The sequence below is a fragment of the Gymnoscopelus microlampas genome, assembly GCF_963454915.1.
Source record: "Gymnoscopelus microlampas genome assembly, chromosome: 22".
Classification (NCBI taxonomy): domain Eukaryota; kingdom Metazoa; phylum Chordata; class Actinopteri; order Myctophiformes; family Myctophidae; genus Gymnoscopelus; species Gymnoscopelus microlampas.
Genome location: NC_139959.1, coordinates 15,207,213 through 15,219,712, shown reverse-complemented (window position 1 = coordinate 15,219,712; position 12,500 = coordinate 15,207,213). Strand labels below are relative to the sequence as shown.

At 43.4% G+C, this 12,500-nt stretch overlaps 1 protein-coding gene across 2 annotated transcripts in view; it reads left to right on the top strand.

Annotated features, from left to right (window-relative positions):
* stau2 (staufen double-stranded RNA binding protein 2) overlaps nucleotides 1-12,500 on the top strand; it is a 130,369-nt gene that overhangs the window by 48,543 nt on the left and 69,326 nt on the right. For both annotated transcript variants that reach the window (XM_084048790.1, XM_084048789.1), the window contains exons 10-11: nucleotides 3,135-3,263; nucleotides 7,139-7,199. In XM_084048790.1, the coding sequence (XP_083904916.1) occupies nucleotides 3,135-3,263; nucleotides 7,139-7,199 (190 nt within the window). The remainder of the gene's footprint in view (nucleotides 1-3,134; nucleotides 3,264-7,138; nucleotides 7,200-12,500) is intronic.

The window sequence follows — 12,500 nt, the reverse complement described above, 5'->3', positions numbered from 1 at the left end:
CAATGTGTTGTGAGCTTGTGGATCTTTTGAACATTTTCACCCTCAAAATAGGGTCACCAGGTTGCAAGTGGGACATAGTCTGTGGTAAAATTGCAGATGCCGTGGTCAGAAAAGTCAATTATGGCCGATATATCGGCCAAACCGAAATATCAGTCAGGCTGTAACCGCTGGCGTCAACCTGAGACATGGGACAGCGGGAGAGACAAAAACGCTGGGAAAACACAGATGCTCCTTTTCAGTTTAGTTTTACATCATCAAAAGTGTTCAGTGGGGTGTCCAACCACTCACTGAACACTTGCCTGTGCAGGACCAGATGTGTAAACTGTAGGGAGTGGTGCATCTCTGTGCTATGGACGCGCCCGTCAATGTCACCTCTGATAGAATATTGAGAGACATTACATTTTAAACAACGCCGTTCAAGTTCCAAAAGTGCCCTACAAACATCCCAATTATAAATGAAACACCCTCAGGGGGTTTTGGAATGTGAAGTTGTTTTTTTTATCTGCGGCTACGTCTGCCCGGATGTAATGTCTGCCGATGTGATGTCGACGGGGAATCTGAGCCAGCATGCCTGATGCTATTAAACCAGAGGTGACTGCTGAGCCACACTGTCACCCTACCTCCAACCGTCCTACGCAGACCCTATTTTTGTGGATATTATTTGTTTTTTTTGCTATACTGTAGCACACAATAGAGAGGGACACCATTCATAGGGACTTGACTTTGACAAGCACGAGCACGATCTGTGGCCGTCACATACTGTAGCTGGCGCACGGAATGCCCCAAAGAGACCACTAGGGTTATAGTCATTATTTACAAGGAAACACTATCTTTTATGTTTCAAATCAGATAGGAACCACTTCCAATTTCAGCTTTTTAGTAACATTTGTGTTCTGCTTATTTTCTCCTTCTTTTTTTCCTTTTACATTATTTAAGCCTTGACGAATGCATTCAATACCCCTGTGTGCTGTTGTGTATGTATTAGATGATGGATTATGAAACTTTAAATTCTCTTCTGTGTGCTGTTATGGTCCAAGCCTCAGCACACTCCCTCCCACACTCTCTGTCTCGTTCTCTCTCTCTCCCTTTCTCTCTCTCTCACACACACACACACACACACACACACACACACACACACAAATCTCCCCACCTGTCATCCCGTCTCTCCCAACCTCTTAAATATTTGAATAGCTGTGTTTAATATCCCTCGTGTTTATAGCATTCAGCTAAATCCCTGAATAGATGACCATCCATCTTTACGGCTCTGTTCTTTCCAGTGGAACAGCGGAGACAGATTTTTTGCTATTAAAATGTCATTTCATGCTTCTATGGTAGGCTTAAGATGGCGCTACCTGCCTTCAATGCTGCAGAAATGCGGTTGAGCTAACGACGTGGGTTTCATCAGCAGAATTTGATTTCGAGGTCTTGCTGTCCTCTCAACCTTAATTCATTTATGGGCAATAACATTTTTATTGCTAATTCAATCGCGACAGATTGGGGACTGATGAAAGGCACACCGCAAATGCCACAGAATTGTCTTGGTTCTTCTCAACCTTTTGGGTCTTGAGCTATACATGGAAAAACTCATCGTAGTATGGCCCGCCATACTACAATAACATGAACATTGTTTTGCCTACCCTACTATCCCTGCAATCCTTTGTCAAGGCCTAAAATAATCTGGTGTTATTTACCATTGTGGTAATATAATATCTTATTTACTGTCTTTGATGATTGATTTGACACTTGTCTCAGCATTAGATGCATGGTCACAGTGGGTTCAAACAAGAATGGGGTAATGCACACCTAAATCCTCTGAGAGTTAAGTTTGTACTTGGGTGTCTACTGTGTACCCTTGTATGTACTGAGCTTCTAATGCAAGGCCTGGGAAGGACACTGCTCCTTGCTGGTGTTGGCTCGTCCAGTGTCACTTTTACATATCATGGAATTGCCTGTAATTCTTTGTTTCTTGTCCTCATTCTTTTCTTCCCATCTGCCCCTCCATCTCTCCATCCCCTTGTCTTTCTGACTCACTCTTCCTCCTTCTCTCTCTCTCTCTCCATACCCCCCTCCCCTCGCCATTCATTGAAAAACAGAGCTTCTCTTAGCGTCAGGCAGTAATTCAGCCTCAAACCTATTCTCCATGGCTCTTTCATGCAGGCATTAGGCCCTGCTTGTGTGTGTTCCTTTTGTGCGGCCCACTCACTTCTAAAATTTCCACATTGTTCCCCTTGGTAGGCAGTCGGGCTCAAATGAGTCTCTGTTCGCGAGTCTTTTGTTTGACACTACCAGCAGTAGTTACGGCAAACTCTCTCTCTACCTTGTGTCAAATGGCTTTTACGGGGCTGATGACTTTTTTATTTAATGAATTGGTGCTTTTGTTTATTTAAGTAATTTATTGAATCTTTCCTCCTAAAATAAATCTTGTGGCCTACTTGAGTTTGTCAGAAGAGCACTTAGGGACCTTGTCAAGGCCACTTGAGTGAATGCATGGAGGCCTGTGCTACTCAGGGCCCGGCTCCCGGAGAACGTTATTTGTACAGTGTAATTGTCTGTTTACATAACATAATGACGTTTGATATTCTCTTGCAAATATCTGCTTACATTCTGCGTGGACAGATTTAACGTTTCGGACCAACGAAAAACAAACACTTTTCAAGTCTGAGCCACTTTCTCGTAATGTAAATTGCCGGCGCGTTCTGCCCCGAAGCCGGAGCATGTCAAATTAGAAGTGGTTCTGCTTTACTGAGGGAATATTTCAGTTTGTAAGGCTGAGAATAGTCACTGCAGAATGACCCGTGTAACCTGAGTGTCGATCAGACGTTGTTTGATCCATCGACACCTTGCAGCCATGTTTGGAATGAGATCATAAGAGACTTATGTCAGACTTCAAAGTTAAATCTAAGGAGAAAAAAATGTCAGTTTTAATGCCTGACTCTTTGTGTGTGTGTGTGTGTGTGTGTGTGTGTGTGTGTGTGTGTGTGTGTGTGTGTGTGTGTGTGTGTGTGTGTGTGTGTGTGTGTGTGTGTGTGTGTGTGTGTGTGTGTGTGTGTGTGTGTGTGTGTGTGTGTGTGTGTGTGTGTGTGTGTGCATGCGCGTGCGTGCGCTCGACTGTGTACGATCGCTCTTGTGTGCAGGTGAAGGTGAGCGGCGAAGTTGCCACGGGAACCGGACCCAACAAGAAGGTGGCCAAGCGCAACGCGGCCGAGGCCATGCTTCTGCAGCTAGGATACAAGGCCTCCACTCTCCCTCAGACCCCCACTGAGGTATGGATCTATTAAGAGCATCTACTTTTACAGCCTCACTACACCATACAGTACACCACGCTCACTCTTTTATGACCAGCTTATATACCTGTCTACAGGTCTATTAGGACCTGGATTTATTAAGCCAATTTATTTTTAGCACCTTTGTATGTGTGGGAAGTGTTGCACATGTTTTACCAGAGCCCGGTGTGTATTCCTTTCAGAGCCCCGCTGAGGAATAGCCTTTTATTTCACTGTACTTTGTTTTAATGCACGGCCCCTGTGTTTATATTATTACTCTTTAGGCATGCTTCTAACAGCAATTTGTTATGCCAAATGAAGGCTTACAGGGGTTTGCATGTGGTAAAGCAAGACCACTCAGCTGGACTACTAATATTCAGCTACAGTATCACACTCTGAAGATAGACATTATGGGCCCTATCCTCCGCCCAGCGCAAAGCACATCGCTATTTTCCAACCAACACAGTTGTCCTTTTTACACATACTGTAGCACCCATGTTGTATAAATACCAAATCTTGCCCCTTTTTAGTCCCCATGGGTGTGTTGGTCTTAAAATGAGGTGTGGTTTGGAGCAAACATGGCACACTGCTACCTTACACACAGGCTTTGCGCACATTCTTGATATTAAGACGCGCTTAGGGGTAATTAAGAGGCATATACAACTCCATACCGCCGTGCGCCGGGCTTTGCGACCAGATAATGTGCTGTGCAACTAGCAAAATGTACACCCCCCTGACGCAATTTGTGTCTTGCCTTTTAGACTGTGCGCTTAGATCGTCTTCATAGGGCTCTATGTTATTATAATAATAATAAAAGAATTATTCCATTATACATTTTCATTCCTTTACCTACAATATAGCTATTAACTCATTTAAGTCCACACATAAATAGTGACCATCTTCTCTGTCCTGAGACTGTTCAGTCTAGAGCAGGGTGAATTACATACACACGTACACGTACACGCACACGCACACGCACACGCACACGCACACGCACACGCACACACACACACACACACACGCACGCACACATTGTGTGTGTGTTAATCAATTACATTACATCTGTCCAGCTTTACAAGCTACTCGTCTGTTTGCTCATACAGTACAGTGCCATGCTCTGTAGTCCACACAGAGTCCATCTCAACCATGAAGATGGTCTTGTTAATCATCACGAGCTGCAGCCCTGCGGACATGCTCACTGCCTTATGTAACTTAATCAGCTCCTCTGAGCTGTGCGCGTTCTCCATTGATCACCATCATCTCGGCACATTAGCACATCGTCGCTCACCTCGAGCGCATTGGATAATAGAAGATTCTGTTTCATAACTGGAACTTATGTGTAGAATATTTGTCCCTCCCCAGACAGGTCATTAGTTAGATATCCACTGTCTGTTGTTGAGAACTCTTGTGTTCCAACCCATACGGACAGCCTGAAGTATGCTCTATCTATATGCGGCTAAGCAGAACCGCTGCATGAATTATAGCCTCACACAAGCTTATACTCACAAGAGACCACACCTCCCCTTTTTAGTAATAACTTTAGAGCCATATTTCACTTTAATAGAATCGTGTCTCTCTCTCTCATTTTGTAAGCGTGCCTCCCCACTATGTCTGTTATATGAACAAGCTAGCTTTGACTTTAGCTGTTATGGAGATGAGGTGCATATTCCAGACTGCATAAATGCTTTGAAGCATTAGGAAATGAAATGCATAAGTCAGTGTCCTGGGGATCCACCATCATCACTTCTCATCATAAATCTCTTGCACAGTATTGAAGGGTTTTTAATTGCATTCTAACACTAGTAGGGGCAGCGGTGGTTAAAAAGTTTGAGAACCATTGGTTTAGGCCTGAAAAGGAACCCTGGCTAATGAGCCAAATACGCCTTAATACGTTCTAATTTCCCTCTATACTGTAACTAAAAATGAAAAAATGTAAAAACCTTAAATATTTATTATATTTTATATCTTTTACTCAAGGGGGACAATGCCCGGTGCAAGTTGATGATGTCATTTGTCCATGTTGGAGATGATGGTGATTTGTTATCAGGGTGTCCTTGAAAAAGAGAGCTTGCTCTCAATGGGTTTCCCTGAATAAATAAAGGAAAAAGAAAGAAAGATGTGTGGTCCAGCCCTATGGAATGTTATTAGCATGTCTTAATAAAAAAAAACGACTTAATACTTCCTAAGGTTAATATGAGCATCAAAACAATATTTTAAATACATTTTCATTATAGCACATGTATTCCATACATTCCATAGGGCTGGACCACACATGGACAAATGACATCATCAACTTACGACAGGCATTGTCCTTTTAAGACTGTCTGAAGTGTGTAACTGTATGATTATTACGAAGCAGGGCTTTGCTGAAAAATAGCATTCTTGCTCAGCGAACATACCCTGGGTAAATAAAGGTAAAAAAATAAAATAATAAAAAGCATTTGTTTGCAATAATTATGATTACGTTAATTTATGTTTTTGCATCACCACACAACATGTTGCTCATCATGCCAGTACAGTAAACTGATGGTTTGGGGATACATTTGACTGGCTGTACCACCAATGAACACCACTATTCAGTGCCACTTGCACAAGACGTTATTGGCAGTAGGTCTGCATCTCTTTTTATTCAGGGCGGCCCTTGGGCCTAACAATAGCAGAAGAATGGTGTCAGTGGCTGATGTATGCTTGGGTATCGGCTTGACAGCTATGGGGATGTCTCTATAAGACCTAGTCCTAGCGGGACAGCCCACCTCTCTCTAAGAGCCAAAGATCCTCAGGCAACCCTGGGCTCTATGAAGCGATCAACTGGCATTAGCTAAGCTCCTGTTTCTTCAGATACGTCTTTCTTTAGCTCTCTCTCCCCCCTTCTCTCTCTCCCCCCTTCTCTCTCTCTCTCTCTCTCTCTCTCTCTCTCTCTCTCTCTCTCTCTCTCTCTCTCTCTCTCTCTCTTTTTCCTGGCTCTTTGTGAGCTCTGTCTTGATCTGCATTCCCACCGTGGGATTGTAGGAGATCTGGGCCAGAGACATGATGCGTGGAGGGGGGGGGGGGTCATTTGTTTACCACTATGTCTTCTCATCAGCTGTCACAAACGTCAGAGATTATTTGCGTTCCTATCTCCCACATGGCCACGTGTGTGTGTGTGTGTGTGTGTGTGTGTGTGTGTGTGTGTGTGTGTGTGTGTGTGTGTGTGTGTCTGTGTGTGTGTCTGTTCACACCGTGAAAGTGCCAGAGTGAATAGGGTGTTTTCAGTTGGTATTGACAAGCCTCCTCTTTAACCCATTCAATCCGGGAACGCATCTACAAATTGTCTTCTAAATCCTAATTTTTCTGAAAAAACGTATGTTGCTATAATATCAGTGGTTCTCAAACATTTTCATGTCAAGGACCCCCAAAATTACATGTATTTGGCCGCGGACCCCCATCTGAAAATATTTAGTTCCAGGAACCCCCAGAAGCAAAGATTTGAGTCAGAAAAGTCCCCTGAAAAAATTAAAAATCATAGATTTGCACAATGTTCACGATTTTTCAAAAATAGCAGATCTACAAGCTCATTGCCGCGCTATGAGCTATTATATATCTATAATAGACAAAGTATAAAAAAAATGGTTTTAGCTCAAATCTAAAACGACACAAATGCGTCCACGGTCTTAATGGGTTAATTAGGTAGCTTTCCTAGACAGACACTAGCCTCGCTCAAGCATCTCCTGGTGAGCCGCTCGTCCCTTTGTGGTCCAAACAGTAGGAAGGAACTCGTCTGACGTGCGTGAAGAAGCTGTTTGTTCAAGACTCAACATCTCTCTTAACCCCCCCCCCTCCTCCTCCTCTCCCTCCCGTCCCTTCTTCTTCTTCTTCTTCTTCTCACATGGCTACAGATGGACAACAACAAAGGCTGGAACGGACAAAAGGCGCCTTTTACCGAACCGACAAGCAACAGTGAGTATCCGCACGTCTCCGCCGTTGTCCTTGCCTGTCCCCTTTTCTCCCGGCCGTCCACCCCTCCCTTCTGTCCCGCAGGTGGTTCAAGTGGCGGAGATGGCCCGCCGTTTAATCTCAGTGACTGGTCAATGGGCGACTGACTGTCAGCTTAATCGGCCATGCGTCCTCGTGGGGAGCCTGCGAATGCGGCTCCTTTCACCCAGGCTTACAGGCCAGCCAGGGGGAGGGACCCCCAGGGAGGCCCCCCCCGATGCCTTCCTGTTGCATAGACCTAGTCTTTCACTCGGGATTAACGCGCACGCAGGCGCACACACGCAACACACACACACACGCACACGCACACACACACACACACACACACACACACACACACACACACACACACACACACACACACACACACACACACACACACACACACACACACACACGCACACACACACACACACATTGATGTCTGTGCAGTGTGCACACAGACAACTCAAACTGATTCACGCACAAAATGTATAAAAACACACACGCTCGCGCGCCCACACACCCACACAAACATACACACACACACACACACACACACACGCACACACACACTCTCATACCCACATCCACATGGTGGTGATGAGTCTAAATATGCAATGTATGATCTGATATGATGCGTGTAATCCTTCTTCTTTTTTTGTAATCAATTTGAGCAACTCAACTCTAGCATCCTTAGCAGCCCTTTGATGTAAAATAAGTAAAAGTTATAGCATTTTCAAGATAATAGTAGGTTCAGACATAATTATTCAGTTTTCCTTAAATGTTACAGACACATTCTGATTGAACCCAGATAGAAACAAAGCAGGGCGGATACTGTAGGTATGCTTATATCAATTATAATAAGTGTTCATATATTCCCACTGCGGGAAGAGATTAACGCTGAATTCACATTGACAAGGTTCAAATTGCATCGTGTATATGGAGAGGAGGGAGCGCCGCGCACGACAGGAGGTGGAAACAGCAGAAAACAGAGAATAAATTTGAACTTAGCTGTCAGAGCCAAGCAAGTGTCCATATACCCTTCTATATATATATATATATATATATATATATATATATATATATACCCTGTCTATATATCTCCTTACCTGTTGAGCATTCCTGCCTGGCGCAGCTGTGTTGCCTTGCTGTGTACCACAACTTGCTTATTTAAAAGGAGGTCAATCATACCTTGACTTTGACTTTGACATCTTTATTGACAATGCAATACATATGTACAATACATAAGCTCCACCATCATCAAAAGAATAACACGAAATGACACAGTCATATTATACCAGCTTGTGGCAAGCTAAAACCCTTGAAAAGTATACTGTCATAACGCTTGCATCTTAAAACATTACCTAACAGGAACAAATGACATACAGTTTGTAATTTAATGCCTAAACCCTTTCTTACTCTCTTTCATTTGTAAATCTGTGTATGTAAAACATAATATCCCCTATCGAATCTCTTAATTACACCAACAGAGCAGGCAGAGCGGACACAGCGAACACTGCGAACACACACACACACACACACACACACACACACACACACACACACACACACACACACACACACACACACACACACACACACACACATTCTTCATGGTGAGTAGTGAGTAAAGGAGACAGTCGGCAAATGTAGACTACAGTACATTCAGTCACATTAAGCATATGTGACAAGGAAACAGAGTTTACTGTCTTTTTTTCGTTCGGGTGGGTGCCCCCCGGCTGTGCAAACCATTCTCGCCGGGCAGTCAGAGACCCAGGGGAGTGGACATAGCAAAAACAAAGACGTTGTATATGCAATATTAATCAATACTGAACAACTACGTGGTCTATTTATCGGCCCCAGCTGTTCTGTTCTGTTTCACTCTTTATGCGGTGACGGACCCCTCGCTGCTTGACTCGCGTCTCGTTAAACAGTAACGTCGAGTGACGTTCGAACATTGTCATTGCAAACTTTGCAAAATTTGGAATATCCAAACCAGTTCCATAGAACCAATGTCGAATTCTTTAGGGACCAAATCCTTTGTGGTGTCTGTCAGTCCATTGATTGCTACTGCTGGTGCGCTGCTTACTAGCAGCCAGCTAAAAGGGGGAGGGACCTCTGGATGCATGCTTGAGCAAAATGAACAGATCTACAAGCTGACTTAGCTTGTAGATCTGTTCTTTTTGACAAACAACACCGTTGTGCGATGGAGTCTAAATTAAGGTATAGAACTGCAACTCATAGAATGTGCACTCGCCATATCACAATCTATTCCCGGAGCGATGTGGCTCACTTACACCCCAGATCATGTGAACAGCACCCGCCCAGAGCATGGCAACATTTGCAAGCAAATCATTGGCTGTCAATTGGCAAAAGCATGTCACTCAAAACAATCGTCAAAAAGTAACGGGAACGCCCCCATGTCATTCGAACCAATCAAAAAGTCACAGCCACGCCCCTTTATCCACAAGTAAATCTAGACCAGCTTGCTGTACAAGCTGATAAAAATGCATTACAGCTGACAGCTTATTTCCATTGTGGTCCTTGTATGTGTAAACATTGTAATGTACTAATGAATGAATGAGTGGATGCTTGTGAGTGATAAAGTGCAAGTGAGTGCGCAGGGGTGTGCATTCTAAGTCTCTGTGGGACTGTGTGAGTGTGCCTTCCACGTCAGGGGAGAGGGAAGACGAGGAGAGAACAAAAATACAATATATTATTACAAAATACAATACATAAATACATTTAAATAAATATAACTCAAAATCTAACATTATAAATACCTAGTGGTAGTATATCATTCATATATGTCAGTTTCATATGCATGAGTACAGTATGTGAGAGAATATGTACAATTTGGAGTAGATGGCTAACTATACAAGTGATTCTGATAGTAATTACATGAAATTACATATGAGCTGTCATTATATAATATTCATTATATTGCCTCAAGCAATAAAAGTACACATTGTTTTAAATTGGAGAAAGGAGTCTTATAATGCTGGAATAATAAGAGAGAGAGAGATTTTAGATGAGTGAACAGCCTTATCAGTCCTTTCATGTGGGTAACAAATACTCGAAACACAAAACGTGAAGGGACATTTAGAAGGGTAACGGAGGGGATTTGACAAGCGATTGCATCACAACCAAAGGACCCTTGACTGAGAAGTGTCTGAACACTGCTCTTTGTGAAGCCCTGCCGTTCTAAAGTTTACTGTCCGCAATCAAGATGAAAATGCCCTTAACAACCCCACAGAGCTATTTGAGACGGGACGTTCTTAATTTTCAATATTACATTTGGCAAGGTCTTTTTTTTGGCCTACATGCTAAGTTCCCCGAAAATCCTGAAATCTGTAATAGCGAGCATGCAGGGTTGCCACTGTTACAGCCACAATCTCACAGATCTTGGGAATTTGGCCTCGTCAGGCTTTTCCGTCTGTTCACTAAGGTCTTGGAGTTAATTCTGTGTTCTTTGCGAGTATTACACCTATGTACTTTGAAAGTACGCACTAATCCCACGATGGAGGTGAGTCTTAAGCAGATTTTTATCATCCTTTGCCATGACTGAGCTTAATTCGTGGCCATGTCCCAGCTTGATGAAATGACACACTGCGAGGGTTTGCCAAACTCTCTCTCCTTCTGTCTCTCTCATTCGACACAGGCGACGTGAATGGCAACACATTTGGAAAGAACTTTAGTGGACAAATAAATAGTCAGATAGATGTGAAGCGGCACAGAGAAGAAAACAAACAGATAGCCTTATTAGATTTGAATGCACTGTCGTCACTCCTATCTAATGGAGGTGCTTGGCAGAAACGACGTAAATCCTACACACACTATCCAGCTACAGTCTGGAAAGGGGAATGGATGTTTCAACTTTCCCATGTTGAAAAGTACAAAGCAGACCGGTCAGCCTAATAACTGGGAACAATTTCTCTGCGCATGTTGTTGGATGTATCCAGATGAGAAAAGAGCACATGCCACAACCACTCAACTTATATAGTGCTCATAAATGTCATTTACACAGTTTTGGAAGATAGATCATTAAATTTACGTGCATGGATATATTACCATTGGTTTTGGATAAACTGTTTTAGAGGTCATGGTTGCTATGGTAGCCCAGGCTCTAGTCATTGCCCCATGTCTCTTGAGCAGAGGCCCCTGGGAAACGAAGTCTTCCTTATTTGGTGATAATTATTCCCACTGTTGGCTTAGAGCGCGCGTCTGGAGCGGGGCCATCCTCAGTCATAGTATATCTCACTCCCAGCGCGAAGCCTAACTATCTGCTAATTACCTCTTTAAACAAACCACACAACGCTCACACAGCTGCTAATGTCCAAATAATGCTTTTTGCGTAAACACCATTTACAGCTCATTCAAGTAGATACAGCTTGTGTGTGTGTGTGTGTGTGTGTGCGTTTGTTTATGTATTCATGTGGGTGTGTTTATACACATGTGGTTTCATCGCCATGAGTGAATGGAAGATGCTTTTGTTTTACCTACTATTATGTTCTATGAACATAATTTGAATGTAAATCAAAACATATACAATGGATTAATTAGCTTGTGATCAGAGCATGAAGAAGTGGTACTCATGAAACAATGTTTATCGCAGCCTATGCTAATTTGTCACACAGACAAAGCTAAGTATAGTGGAGACTGGCGTCTCCAATGAATGAACATGACAGTCCACTGGGATGAGGTTTTATCATATTCATGGAAAAAAGCTCTTGAAACTAATTACTAAGGTCTGCTAAATTAGCTTTCACAGTGGAGCTGATTTTACATTTTAATTACATGTCAGACATCAGCCTGTTGTGCCAAGGTCGAAAACAAAGCGACCGAGCTGAGATTTTGGTGAGAGAGTCACACTTCAGCAGGTGAGCGGTCACGTGTCTGCTACGTGTACCCCACATAAAGACGACGTACAAGTGTGTTATGTAAGGTGCTCTGTACTATTCTCTCCTCTGTCCTTGCCTCCGTCTGTGCACATGCATGCATGCACCGACAACGGGGGTATAATAATGCCCCTTTGTACGTTCGAGCGCATCTGTCCTCTACCTTGTCTCGAGCTGTGGGAGAGAGGGTCATAGCGCTGCGGCAAATGGAGCAGCAGAGAGACGGGAAGAGAGGGTGGAAAAAAGAAAGAACAGGGTGGGAAAAAAGGGAATAAGAAGAGAGTGATTTTTCTCTCCTCTGTTCCCATGGGTATTGCAGCAGGGCTTTTCAGTTGAGTTGCCACATTTCATTTCCTGCTGTGCATGTCTGTCTGTGTTTGTGTGT